At 44.2% G+C, this 14,364-nt stretch overlaps 1 protein-coding gene across 1 annotated transcript; it reads right to left on the bottom strand.

Moving 5' to 3' along the window:
• Nucleotides 1–3,226: 3,226 nt before the first annotated feature.
• On the bottom strand, nucleotides 3,227–14,349 carry SAP30L (SAP30-like). The gene is made up of 4 exons (XM_010578973.1): nucleotides 14,130–14,349; nucleotides 12,096–12,218; nucleotides 10,295–10,393; nucleotides 3,227–8,320 (listed from the first exon to the last, which is right to left on the bottom strand). The coding sequence occupies exons 1-4, from the start codon at nucleotides 14,313–14,315 to the stop codon at nucleotides 8,192–8,194; spliced, it is 537 nt and encodes a 178-aa protein (XP_010577275.1). The 5' UTR covers nucleotides 14,316–14,349; the 3' UTR covers nucleotides 3,227–8,191.
• Nucleotides 14,350–14,364: the final 15 nt, after the last annotated feature.

The following is a 14,364-nucleotide window of genomic DNA, read 5'->3' as shown; positions in this document are numbered from 1 at the left end:
TGGAACAATGAGAAGGTGCTGGGCTATTTCCCCCACATCTCCATGCAGAGGGGCTGGATGTGGCGCCTGCCTTTCCCACCCCAGCCCAACGAAGGTCCTGCAATTTGGACGGCAAGCCACCAAACAGGAGATCAGATTGCTCAGGGCTGCCTGCCAGGCCATGGCTGCCGGCCTGCCGTCTGCTCAACAGGCGCAGGAGCTGGCAAAAACCCAGACACCAAACTGAGCTACAAACGAGGCGGCTCCAGGACCACTGGATACAACCCACCACCTTCCCTTTTCTAAAGTCTGACTTGCCCACACAGGCATCAAGACCAGGAAGAGACACAGGCAATGCTCACACACCTCTTGGACTCCTCTGCTTTGCGACCACAACCTGGGTTAGTGAGCTTGCTAACGGGGTGTCCATCATTGTGCTCTCTGGTCCCTGGCAGTCCATACATGTGGTGGGAGAAGCAGCAGAGCCATCTCAGCTACCTGATGCTTCCTTCTTCCCGTCTCGCAGTCCCTGCTCTTCTCCACAGGCACCACGGTGCTCCCTGCTGAGGATGCCGCAGAGATCATGGAGGACTTCCTGCAACATGTAAAGGGAACAGATCTTGGAGAAAGTTCCAAAAACAATTAAGTAAAAGCACATTAGGGGGCTTTGAGGTACTTAGGGAAGAAGCCAACACCGCCTGCTAGGATAAGAGATGTGAAATCAGCTCCAGCTCCTGGCAAAGTGAGATTGAGTGCTGGCAGAGCCGTGCAGTCATCCCTTATTGGATACAGGGGAAATAAAAAAATAAAGTAAAAAAAGAAAAGCAAGCCCTAAGGCTCTCCCCTGCACACTCAGCCTGCTCAACCACATCTCTAAAACATAAAACCATTAAATCCACATTCACATTTTTCCCCAGTCCTCTGCACTGCCCTTTCTGCTGGGGAGCAGAGAGCCGAAGCCTGGTTTCCATCAACATTGCAAGGAGGCCGTAGGACGGCTCACGCAGAGAATCGGACGTGTTCAATTTCAATGTCCAACCACGAAAAAAAAAATCAACCCAAACAAACCATTTTTATGATCTCCATGTCCCACTACAGCATAATCCTGCTTCTGGTTTCTGACAAGTACGGCCAGCTTCTACCGAGGAGGCATCTTCGGGACGGGAAAATGGCTTTGGTCCCCCCCGCCAGCTGCCCTGGGCTCCGAGGTGCAGCTGCAGAGCACCCACCACCTGGGTTACTGAGCTAACACTGCCCTCGCACGGCAGAGGGACGTGCAGTTTTAGGCTCATCAGATCAATCTGGCGGTTGCTTACTTTCTCAGTGTATGTTAAAAAGACTGAGCGGGTTCCTCCTTGGTTTTGAGCTTGAAATCTTCTGTGGGTTTCTTGGCTGGGAGCACACATGACATTAAGCAGCATTACTCATCAGCCTATACAAATAACAGATTGACTGACAAGAGTTTATTTGTATCACCGGAGTTGCCATTATACCCTCTCATGCTAAAGACAGCACCTGCACAACAGGTTGCTGCTTACAGCTGTCCTCCTTCAGCCCTTCTGCCTTTCCTCCCTGGGCAGGACACTTTCTCACTGTGCTGGCAGAAGAGCCCACAGTCACCAATTTGGGAATGCAAATGACACATCTCTTCCCCTTCCACTGGGGTATGTTGCCCTTGTTCTCACCTGAAGACTTTTCCCTGATACCTCCTAAAAAAGCTTGACAACACGCATGTGATGCCCTGTAAAGTGATCCACCCTTGCTCCTTGCTTCATGGCACCCACCTGTGTCACCTCTGGTCTTGCCTTCTTCAACTGAGAGTTTCCCAAGACAGGGACAACACTCTTGTAGCACAGCAGATGTTGCCTTGCACAAAATGATCCTGGTTATTGCAAACGCCTCCAGACATGTCCACAAATGCAGGCACTGAGGACACTGGGATCGGTTTTTGATGCGCCAGCTCAGTCTGCCCCAGCTCTCCAACACATCAAGGTCAGTCTTTAACTAAGAGAATATTAGACTCAAACATAACTAATGATCACTGATTGTTTCGCACAGCAAAACATCAACACAATTTGATTCAGCTCCTTAAGGTCTCTTCCCTGCGGTCCCCACTCCCTTGCTACTGAAAGCTAATACCCTGGGATGTAGGACAGGGGGGACCAAGTGTCTCCTGCATGCATCACTGGCAGTATAAATAGGCACATTCTGCACGGCTGGAAGTCACCATACAGCGGCAACAGAAGCTGCCACCCTCCTCTCAGAGGGAATTTTATCCCTTGACATGAACTGAACGATGATGAGGAGACAGGTCAGTAGGTTATAGGACAGCACCAAGGAATACAGATACAGGAAATGCTGTAGGATTGTTTTGGGGAATTATCTGTGCAAATCTTTACTGCATATCAACAGTGCAATTTAATTTGACAGTGATAAATTCAGGTCATGTATTTTGAGTTTAAAGCTCTCAACATCCTATTACCCTCCTCTGTGAAAGCCCAAGTATCTGAAAAGCTACACTACAACCTCTTTCCTAGCTAAAAATCAAGGCTAAAGCATGCCTCAGGACACTGCCAGCAGAGCCTTAGGAAATGCCATGATAGGGTTCAGGAGAACAAGTGTTTGAGCCCCAGTTTCTGGCATCAGGATGCTATGTGTCAGCACTGCTCTGGAGTAGCACCCACCTTGTCAGCTAGGCATGCAGCTTCGACTCTGGACAACAGGAGCTAGAAGTCATGCATGAAGCATAGGGAAGGGTATACTTGAGGAGGAGGCAGAAGCACAGGATTGAACTAGACATAAAGAAGATTCATTAGGAAATACAAATCAAATGAGATGCTGCACTTGATTGACTGTTCATGATACGGGGGGTGAAAATCCCCATCATAGAAAAGCCCAACACTCCCCAAAACGCAAGGTCATTTGGCTCTCAAACAACCTCCATCTTTCTTGTGAATTGTATTTTTGTTGCATTCAAAAGACTCCATGATTTGCGCCTGCGCAACCCACACAGGTTTGTCACAAAATCTCCCATCACCTGAGTTTTCTACTTCAGGCGTGACATATCCTAGTCAGCAGTGCCATCCTCTCCACGTCTGCAATATTTTGAGCCCTGGAGAGGTGGGTGGGAAACAAGAGTGTATCAAAGAAGTCTGGCACAAAACATCCATGCAAAGCAGAACTCCATTGGCTCTGGAGCCAAAAGTGCTAAGGGCAGAAAGGCAAACAGAAGGGAATATAGGCCTTGTTGCTAGATAGATCATTTATTAAAGTGAAATTCAGCATTTTATCTTTGTCAGACAGTACAGAGTTAAAGTCTCATACACAGTGGAAGCAGGACATTTCCTACACCTCAGAGAAATGAGTTCTACAGTTTTTGCTATAAGTTACTAAGTTGCTTTAACAATACACAGCTATATTACACAGTTAAAAATACAAGGTGTCCAAAACATTTGGCATAAGATCAGCACAACACATGGAGGCCAGAAACAGAAGAGGGAACACAGTTTTTCTCTCCCAGTAAGCCTGCTAAAGGACTCCAAGCCATTCTGCAAGTTACCTGCTATTCACCTACCTGCACTCTAGCTGCGGAGCAGAGAGCTGCAGCTAAGACAGGAGTAAACCCAGCCCTGTTAGGGCTCAGCTAAGTAAGAGGCTCCTGGAGCCTGCTGATGTACAGGATGGCCTGCAGAGTTGCTTGCAAGGGAAGTTCAGGTTTAAGGCAGGAGCCCCCCCCTCTCCCCACACTTTCTTCAACCATTTAATTCATTCCAAACAGATGTGTTCACAGGCAAGTCGAAAACGTGAGGACCAGGGATAGCTGTGAAAAGTGCAAGGAGTATCTTACATCATAACAGTTCATTTGCACTTTGAAAGTGGAAAATGAGAACTCCCTAGCTCAGTAAGCTAGAGATGGCTAAAGGGCATCAGTGACAAGAGGAGTGAGGCATCAACAACATTCCTTCACCTTTGGGACTCTTCAGTCAATGCTCTGGGGCAGTACAAGGACTCCTTTTGTACAGGAGGCTGGCTACCTTGTATTACCCACTCTTTTAAACTGTAGAGGCAAAGTGACTCTAGTGCTCTAGGGAAGTATAAGGATCTGCGAACCTAAATAAACAGTCCCCCTGCAGACCATTTCTCTCCCCTCCAACTGCAGTTACTGCTGAAGATCTCCCATTGGTATTTACATTTGGCTCAACCAAAAGATGTAAAGTGCACAGCTCCCCCCTTCTTCCCCTCTCATAAAACATCCATTACAAGAGCTAACACAGAAGAAATCTTCCTCCTCGCTGCTAACCGTGGAAGCATGTTTTGTTCAGTCTCTCTGTGGGCCACATCCTGTTTCATCTTCTCTGTGCCATCATGACCCACTTGAAAACTCACACTTACTGTGGATTATTTCGGCTCTTGTTTTCAAAGCCTCTCTGAATCCAGCTTGCACTTAAGACTAACTTTAAATGCCAGACTTGATATGTTTTGGTCAAGTCTTGCACACTAGGGTATCTAGCGGTTTACAGCCACATTTCTAAGGAAAACTGGGACACCAGAGTACTGGGGACAAGTGGTACAAACCTGCCCACTCTGCTTTTCTCAGGCTGAGCATCTAAAGTGCCTGGCAAAAGAAACATTAGCTTTTAATGCAATCATTTACTTCAGGTTGATATACAATATTCTTTGAGATGCAGAAATTCAAAAAAACTGCATCCTAACACAGCCTCCTTGGATACATTTGCACTTTTCAGCCATCAGATTGCCACTGACTCAAGTCTTCGCATGCTTCCAACTCCCTTGAGTTGAGCTCAAGCCGATAACTACCAGCAATGATTTCTTCTTCCCTTAAAGTGAGCAGAGGGTCAGCATACAGGATGAAATTAACCCCGGAAGAGATGTTTCCACATTATTTGGATTTCATACTAATGGCTTTGGATCTATTCAGAAGTCTAATGAAGTTAATGCAACTCTTCAATGAGAATTGAATTAGGCTATGTAATTGAATTAGGCTGTATAATGGCTGGAGGGCTTCCAAGGCGATTCCTCTGCCCCAGGGTGAATGTCACCTATGCAGCCTTGTAAGAAATAAGCTTCCACTATTATAAATGGAAGATGACATCTGGTCATCCTCCAAGCCCCCAAGGCTTGTGCTCCATGGTTCAAAGCTAGACAGAATTTAAGGCCCATCTGTGAAAAGCAAAATGTAAAAGAAAAAAAAAATAATCTTATCATACCAGCCAAAGCGATTTGGGTCTTCTACCTTTCCAACAAGTCCCATCTGAAAGTGCTGAGAAAATGTCCCACCTCATGGCTTCACAAGTGTGAGGTTCAAACACATTTACTTTGAAGTTTAAAACAAAAAGTTGGAAAGTCTTTTTTAATTGGCATGCAGCATAAGGAATCAAATACACAGAATGGTATTATACAGAACGACAATTGCATTGTTGCGTTTTCTGGTTATTAGACACTAAATGCTTTTCAAGAATCACAGGCACCCTGAACATGGATATTGCTACTGAATTGACGTGTGATTTCAGTTCATAGCATGGGAGCCATAAAGTGGCTAACCCTTCCAACAAGACATCGGCTTTCTTCTGCTCAAGGCGTTTTGCTCTAGGTAAGTTGAGAACAAGGTAATAAGGCATTTGCAAGGGTTTATAAGGCCATGGGGTCCGACAGCCAAAGATTCTTCTGTTTCTTTGGTGTCTTGCCTCCAAGCTTTCCACCTTATAAACAACTGCTAATGGCTGGTAAACATCTCTTCATCATCACACTTCACTAAGAATTTTTTCAAAAAAGTATAATTGCTTTAAGAGTGAAACCAACAAGGATCACATTTCACATCAATTGACTATTTTCAGGAAAAAAAAAAAAAGCTTCCTGGATACCACCTCTGCACAAAAGCATTCCAGTGAATACACCTGAACAGATGGAACCTGCCACCGTATTTCCTTGAAAAGAATCATTTTGCTGCTGGCTGCTAAAACACCCCAACAGATTTATTTACTCTTAGAAATAAAACAAAACAAAATACAACAACAAAAAAGTAAATCCCAAACAAACTACATTTTTACAGTTTTGGTCTAGAAGTTACAATGAGGCATAATCCTCTCAACTCAGAAACTCATTTCTCCTTGGTAATATCCTCTGATTACATGAGCACTTTGAAGATTAACATGCAGTCAGAGAACGTACCCTTTTAGCTACCTGTCCTGAATGAGAGAAGCCAGATCATGTTGACTGGTGTGGGAATTACTCCACCCTTTCAATAAGGAAAGGACCAGCATAATTCAGAAATTTTTAAACATTCATGAAATACCGACACAAGACATTCTCTCCTCATTCCTTGAACCTCTCTCTTGTCTGATGTTCTTAAAATCCATACTGAATCGAACAAGGAAACGCTGAAACAATCACACTCCCCAAAACTTCACAAATGGGACGTGTACCATAACAGAGTATTTCTGCGTACGACACAGGACTTAGACATGCTGAAGTTTGTTGAACATATTTTTGGAGTATTAGCAAACACTTCAGAGCTGATGTGAACAGCTTGCTTTAAATTGTGGCGATTTTTAAAGAGACCCTGGGAGAGCTTCAACAAGAGCTTCGCTATGTGAACCCTTCATGCCTTACGAAACACAATGCAGTACTAAGCTGGGATCATGACCTGTGTATTTAGCTCTTCAACAAAGCTTCATCCAATTTTGGAATATTAAAACCTGCCATTGACAAAATGTTAGCCAAAGTTTTCTACTGTTCAGTTCGTTGCTTAAGGCTTGTTGAGAATATACTCTCTATGTGGAGTCTTGGCATCTTGTAACAGAATGGAGACATTGGTTAGGACAGCAAAGAAATAGAGTGGTGCTTTAAATCATGAGATCCCCTTGAATAGAATTTGAGGTCATTGGAGAACAGTCAGTCACAACCAACACTTTTATAAGCTCCTTTTGCCAAAATAAGCACTGTGTTATTTGTAAGGACACCTTGGCTTTAAATAACAAAATCAGAGTGATCTCCTCCTACAGTGCCCAGTTAAAGAGCACCAGCATGCCACCCTCCACTCACACAGCTCTTATGAAAGCACACGTAATGCTCACAAAAGGCAAGTTCTTCGATACTTTTTGCCTGTTGCAAAGACAGATGAAATGCATCATGCTCCAGTCAGTTCACTACCCTGGTTATGGTGCTACACCCATTAGCATCAGTCTGCTTTATACTAAACAGAGACTGCAGAGCCCACTAATCCACCCAACAGTTTTGTGACACCTGCTACAGACTAGCTTCAGTATAAAATTCACATCACCTGTGATTGATACCTGATCTGATACAGAGATTGAGACAGATGTCTTAAGCCATTGTTTCACCTACCATCGCTGAGCCTTGAATACAAGGGAAATATGCAAAAGTGAATTAAATGAGCCCTTCTACCAACATGATCAAACCCAGCAAATAAGCTGTATTTGCCTTAATACCACATTCTGAGGAAATGCAGAAGTTTTTAAATGCTTACAGACAATTAATTAGTGAGTTCTTAAATAAAAGAAATTAGAAAAAGAGATTGCAGAGAGTTGTTTGGCATCCATGTCGGAGGGGGGCAGGAGGAAAAATAGTAAAAAAAAAAAAGAAAGTCAATTTCAGACTAGTCAAATAGTGTTCACTGGAGTAGATTTGGTGAGCTGGAGCATTTGTAGAAGTTTGGGACTTGAAGCACTGACTCAAGGCAAGACAGAGCATGTGTAGGTGTGGAGCAGGCTTCAGACAAACTTCTGACCCATGCACCTTGACAATGAATTTTATCTCTGCCGCTATTCCAGTCCTGCGCCAAGACAAACTGTACGGTGGTTTGTGATGCAGCCTGAATTCAGTGAAAAAATTCCATCTGTGATCTGAATTGCACTGAGATGCAGATTTCCAGAAATGGTTTAAAACACCGAGTTGACAAACTCCACAGTCCTACAGGTTTACTTGGTTTCCCCATTATCCTCATTTCCTTATTCCAATGTGACTTTGAAATGAGGGGAAGAAGTCTTCAGAAACATGCTGGGCACATGTTTTCAAATACTCCTGATAAGAATGTCTATATTTTTTTCTGTCATCCAGACTTACTGCATTTTAAAAAAAAATTTACAATATACTTCATCAGTTTTTATATACCTAAAATGCACAATACCATCTGTTCCTTCAAGGTCTCTCTTATTCCAAGTCTTGTTAATCTTCATTCTAGTTGCTTGCTACCTTCTGATTTCTGGTCCAGCCTGCTTTTGTTGTTCTTCACCATATAGATGAAATATGCAAGCGTCTCTTTCTCATTCACAGGAATATTCCTGAAGTGACGACTGACAGTCTAGAAGGACAACATGTAAAGAGACAGAAATTCTGAAATTAAAAAGTAGAAATAATCAGAACAGAGTTTCTCTTCACTTTCCAAAAACGATTTTATGGCCACTGAGCATCATATACTTCTAGGCAAACATGCACCAATTCAAACTGTCAGTCCTCATTTACCTCTCTCTCTCTCTTTACAGCTGGAATGTGCATACGAACATAGCATAGTCTTGCTATGTCAGCAGTATTTGCAGCCAACCTACAAGCGGAATTTGGAAGCCAGAATGTCCTCCTGCCAAAGCAGCACAGCCTCTCCTAAGCGACATTTCATGCTGAGATTATTTGGAGAGTAAGTCTTCCCTGCATCTCAGTACTTTAAAGGAGAGTGTCAGAAATATTGAAACACTTTGCTGTTTCAACCAGATGTAGCAAAGTTTTAGAGTCCAAAGGAAAACGCACTGCATAAGTTTTCACTAAAAGGAACACCAGGGGATTTGCAATGGGATAGTTAGGATTTGGTTAGGGCTACTCCTCTCTGACACTAGTGTAAGCCCTGAACCATTAGCTGCTTTTTCCTCAGAAAATGAATGTAGAAAACATGTTGGAGCTGGATGAGATCTGCTTCTAATATGGAGAAGCTCTTTTTTGGTACCCAACACAGCTCCAGAACTGGATTTTGATGCAGGCTGAGCAATATGTCACTCCAAGAAGATTTATGGAAGTTTGAGTTTTCCTTACGGTGGGGTAGCAGCAGGAGTCTAAGAGCCTCAGGCAGCAGTGATTCAAGCATGGGAGCTGGACGAGGATCCAGCGTAGGGTCAAAGCTGCTCAGACTTCACAGGAAATCTGGGAAGTGTGTGACAACTTTAAGTTAGGCTCCCTTTATTTTCCGCTTGCATAGTAGTTTTTTTTTTTTTTTCCCCTCCTGGGCACATTCATGGTAAATTGCCTAAGCAAGGAGTCCTTCATGGCAGGAGGTAGCTGAGAGACTATGAACTGGTAAGTTAGAACATGACAAAGCAGAACTACTAATGAGGACATACACCCACCTTGCTTCGTTCAACTTACTCCTACATGCACTACACTACACATTCTCTATATTCTGTATATTTATTCCCTAGTTGACTTTGAAAGAGAGCAAGACAGTATCTTGCTGTCTTTTTTGGTCTGCTGGTTTTTGTTCTTTAAAGCTAAAGCAAAACAGTTTTGGGCAGACAGTTGTGAAAGCCTCAGCTTACAAAAATCAACCATGTTACCATTCTGTAACTGCTACAGTTTTTTTTCAAGTTTAGAGAAGACTTTTCCCACAAACTGCCTTCGGATCAAGTCAGGAAAGAGAGCAGAGCAGATGCACACCAAGCACAACTAGCCCAAATAACAGAGAGATACAGAGAGTTCTTTCTTAACAAGTACCCCATATGGTGAGAAAGCAGCAGCAGAGGGCCTTAAGGGAAGGGCCTTTTATTGACTTAATACAGAATCATAAGACATCAGCACAAGGGAGGGAAAGAAGGAATCTGAAGTCATGGTCAGCGATTCTGCCTTTAATAATAAGCAAGTCCAACCAGTTCAAGCACCTGTGAGGAAAGAAAAACTAACAGGGGCACTTAAGGTGACTGGGAGTGTGTAAGTCTGAGTTTCAGTTGAACAGCTATCTTCAGCTAACACCCAGGCCACTGGAAACTAGGTTCTGTTTCTGCTCCCTAAAGGTAACGGGTTGTGACCATGAACAAGGAGGGAAAGGAAGCAGAGAAAAGCAAGTTACTAAAACATGCTTTCAAGAGCCAGCTTCAATGTCTTCCATGACTGTCTCAGGTGAAAACAAGCACACAGCTTTCTGTTGGCGTCATCCCCTGAAACCTTTCGCAGGGCACAGGGTACATACTAGCAAGAGAGTCACTACAGGTATTAGCGTCCACAAAATGCGCACTTGAGCAGAGGAGATAAAAAGTTTTTTAATAACAGAGGTAACATGACCTCTGTCGTCACTTACTTCTGCTAGCTGAGCCTTGTTGAGTCCAGGCCTAGTCTGCAACTTATAATGTCTCTTGTAACGTCGCAGGGTGTTCACTTGGAGCTGGAACAAGTCAACCTGGAAGTGATGCAGAGAAGACGGGATGAGCACTACCTTTAGCTTCTATTAGGCAGAAATGTAGAGTTATCTAAAAATAACTATTCCTTCCTCAACAGGACTGCTCCTTGCCTACGTTCAGAAGCACATCGGCTTGCCTTACTGACAAATCTAAGTATGTTTTGTATTTGTTAATGCTAAAGGACGCAAATAGCCTCAGGGAAATACAAAATTTCGTTCTGGTTCACATGCTGTCAACAGAATTGCTGGCCAATTTCTGCTCTCAATTACACCTCTGCAACCTCCAAGCAAAGGGGAACCTTTTGTTCCCACAAGGTTTAAAGAGCTCACACATGAAATATCAATTTAGCAGGCAGTGAACAAATGGCTTGTGACATAAAACAGAGTACAGAGACAGAGAAGAAATGAAATTCAAATACTTCAATGGGAAGTGCACAGTTTAAAAAGCAAGGGTGGTGGCGGGGGAGGTTACAGGAAGGAAGATGAAGATCATGTGGAAAATGCCATGTTTCAAGGACAAAAGGAATCTCTGCTGAAAACCAAGAAAAAAAATCACATTAAAACTGACACACTGCAGAGTTCCCTATTCAGTTAGGTGACATGCATCCCTCAGTTTCTAACCACCAAATACCCTGCACGCTCTACAGTGCTAACATTTTTAGATGCCAGCTGGGTTTGCACCCATCATCCTGGCTACTAAGGCAAAGCCTGTATGGAAAAGTTTTGATGGAGAACCTCCTAGATTGGAAACACAAACAGCTAAAACAAAAGTTCAAGTATCCTAACCCCCCCCCTCCCAAACCAAACAAAACAAACTGCAAACTTGCTACTGTTTCAGCACCTCCACACAGGAGGTGTGTGGACACAGCTTTGCAGTCAAGACACAGCTTTGCTGGCAAAATGATTCTTGGTGGGGTTTTTTTTTCAGAAGAAAAATGCCTTTCAACAACGCAGGTGGCACTTCCAGCAGAGGGCTCTGCTGACGTGGCCAGAACTCATCTCCTCCGCAAACATCACCTCTGCACAACTTTTTGCAGCGTCAATAATACCAGAAACATCACCGAAGCACATACAGCACACAATGGCACAGAGAACAGACTATTCCAGAATTCTGTAACACAGAAAAAAAAAATCCCAAACCCGGCCTATTTCCTGAAAATAAAGAGACGTTATGAATGATTTTAAGGTAGTTTTAAATAGTGCCCATAATGCCATATATGCAAAGGTCTGGAGAAGCTTAATACCCCTGGATATCACATACCTAAACATAGAGAAACTGACCTATTGGATTCTTTAGTGTATTTGCAAAATGATGCATGCTAGGTAACGAAGAACCATATCGGGGCCTCAGACACCACCAAAAATCACTTATTTTTACCTTTAAAAAAGAATTAGTGTCAAATACTCTTTTAACAGCTCTCTGGAAGCAGTACGTACATGAAGCTGTGCAGTTACCTTATCATACCTCTTTTTATAGAAAATTACTTTACATGGGCAAGGAACTCATACAGGGGTGAAGAAGAAAATTTGGACATTACACATCAGGAAAAAGTCTTCCTGAAAATGAGAGTAACTCCACAGCAGTTTCAGTGGACTTGCAATTTAAAATTTAAATATTTCCTGATATGTGAAAACATCCAAGCCAAAATTCAACATGCTTGAAATTGGTAAAGCATCCTACACCCACTTGGCACCAACTAACCTCCGGGACATCCGTTTCATGCTCAGGAGAGTCACCTCCATCATCACTTGTCTTCCTCTTTCTTTTGTTTCGGACACTTTGAATGAAGTTCTTGTGAAAATCACAAATATACAGATGTCTCACCTAAGAATCAGAAGTGGTGAAAAAGCAATCAAAACAGGTACTGTAGAAACAGCATTCAACAGCAGCCACTTAGACACCAGTATTAGAGAGTGCATCCCTCACGACTGGCATGACTGATTGCCTCATGACATTAAGGAATTTCTAATCTAAACCCCAGGCCTGATACTGTACTCTTGACTTAGAGATAATTGACATTACAAAGACTAAAGGCAAAGAAAACGAAGGACTCGAGAGCTCCAGCTGAACCTGAACCTCTGCAGATAATATATTTCTTTTTTATGGTTGCAATCATATGTCAGGAAAAAAATAGGTAATTGTCTGGAGGAAGTGCATCTGCTTCAGGACTTAGTACCAGGTGACTACCAAGAAAAATATTATTCTGTTCCACTCTTGCGAACTTTCTGGTTTGAATAGTACAGAGATCATGAATGCAAGTGTTTAAAAATCTAGACCAAATAAAAGCTGGCTTATTACCTCAACTAAAACAAGCAAAGCAAAAGCAAAACTGCCTCTTTCCTATAGCTTATCCTACCACGGAACCGCCTTTTTTAACAAACATTATCTCACTGGAGTTAGCATATATACAACAAAGGACCACAAATGATCAGAATTATTTGGTACCCATAAGGCAAAAATGTCTTCAGACGACACAGACACCCTACATTCAAAAATCACTTCATGCAGCCCACTTCATACTTCCCCTTCATTTTGAGTTCATTAGCCTGATTTCTTCTTTTTATTTCTAAAGCCTTACACCTGTCAACAAAGAATAATTTCTAAAATGAGAGAAATGACTATACCACTAGACAAATCTGCTGAGGACTACAACCAGGAGAAATACTCCGTTTTTTAAGAATGAGATTATATTTCAAATCGAGTCACCCTCTTCCCATGACATGACATATTTTGGCTGTGCAAAAGCGACCTAACCAACTGGGGAAGTTGCCAAACAGACTGACTCAAAATGTCACCTTTTTTTCTGTTTTTAATGGTTTTAATCTTTAAAGATCAGGTAAGAAAAGCACGTAGAGCAGAATTCCATTAACAGAGTCACTTCTGAGACATTCCTTCTGTAATCTTGACGGGCTGCTCTGCTCTGCCTAGTTCTCTACTTGGCAAACGACCCGTTTCTATCTTGAGCTGACAGCTGTCACTTAATGTCATTAAGCGGTCAGCAGCAAATCGGGCTGTTTAGTGCCAATTAGCGAACAACCGCGCAAGTGCCCTGTTGAAGAGGCAGCACGCCTCGCCTTTCGGTTTAGATGCAATAGTTGTTTCAATAACCTGCTTCAGTAGAATGCGAATTCTTACCAATTAAAAAAGCAACGCCACTGACACCTAACTGAAATAGGAACCCGTATCGCCGATTTCCCCTAGTAGCATCGGCGGTTTTCAATACGAAACTGAAATTAGAATAGCACTACTGCCTCCGAAGCAAAGACGGCTGGCTCCTTTGCACCCCCGAACATCATCTGCTTCCCCCCCGCAGGAGAGCTTTCCTCCCAAGCACGGTTTTCAGTGCCTCTTCATTAAGCCTCCCGAGATAACCAGTGCCACGAGGAAAAGCCGTATCTTTACCCAGGCAGCGCGTTCCTCTCCTCCCCTCGCCCAGTAACACCGAAGACGGGAAAACGCGGTCCAGAGGACCCGAATTCGCGACAAAAGCCGCCCCCTCCCTCCCCACAGCTCACAGGGCTGAAGGCAACCCCCCCGCCCGGGGGGCAATCGGCAAGCTCAACTCGCCGGCCGGATAAGCAAACTTTCCGCCGCCCGCCCGCGGCGCACGGACCGCGGCCTCGCCGGGAGGGACCGCAGTGCGGTGGCGGGCTGGGGACGGCAAGGCGCGCCCGGGCGGCCCCTCGGGGGGGTGGTCGGCGGCGGCGGGCGGGACCGGCGGAGGCCGCGACTCACACTTTTGTCGATGTCCAGCTTCAGCTTCTTCTGCGAGATGCTCTTCTGGATCCTCTTGCTGAAGGACGCGTTGCCGGCGGGGCGCACGCAGCGGTCCCCGTCGTCGATGAGGCAGCAGCTCTGGCCGTAAAAGGGGGCGGCGGGAGGCCCATCCCGGCTGTCCTCCTCGGTGCTGAAACCATTCATCGCCCACCTGCCCGCCCCTCACCCCGCCCGGGGAGCCGAGAACCGGGGA

The sequence above is a fragment of the Haliaeetus leucocephalus genome, unplaced genomic scaffold, assembly GCF_000737465.1.
Source record: "Haliaeetus leucocephalus isolate CR32 unplaced genomic scaffold, Haliaeetus_leucocephalus-4.0 Scaffold656, whole genome shotgun sequence".
Classification (NCBI taxonomy): domain Eukaryota; kingdom Metazoa; phylum Chordata; class Aves; order Accipitriformes; family Accipitridae; genus Haliaeetus; species Haliaeetus leucocephalus.
This window is presented reverse-complemented; position numbering and strand designations above follow the sequence as displayed.

Bases quoted from the DNA above. Each gene is read 5' to 3' on its own strand.
- SAP30L (XM_010578973.1), bottom strand. From the start codon at position 14,315: ATGAATGGTTTCAGCACCGAGGAGGACAGCCGGGATGGGCCTCCCGCC. The intron at 12,219-14,129 runs GTGAGTCGCGGC...TCTGATTCTTAG, and splicing joins AGCTGGACATCGACAAAAGT to GTGAGACATCTGTATATTTG. The intron at 8,321-10,294 runs GTAAGTGACGAC...TTGTCCTTCTAG, and splicing joins ACAAGGCTCAGCTAGCAGAA to ACTGTCAGTCGTCACTTCAG.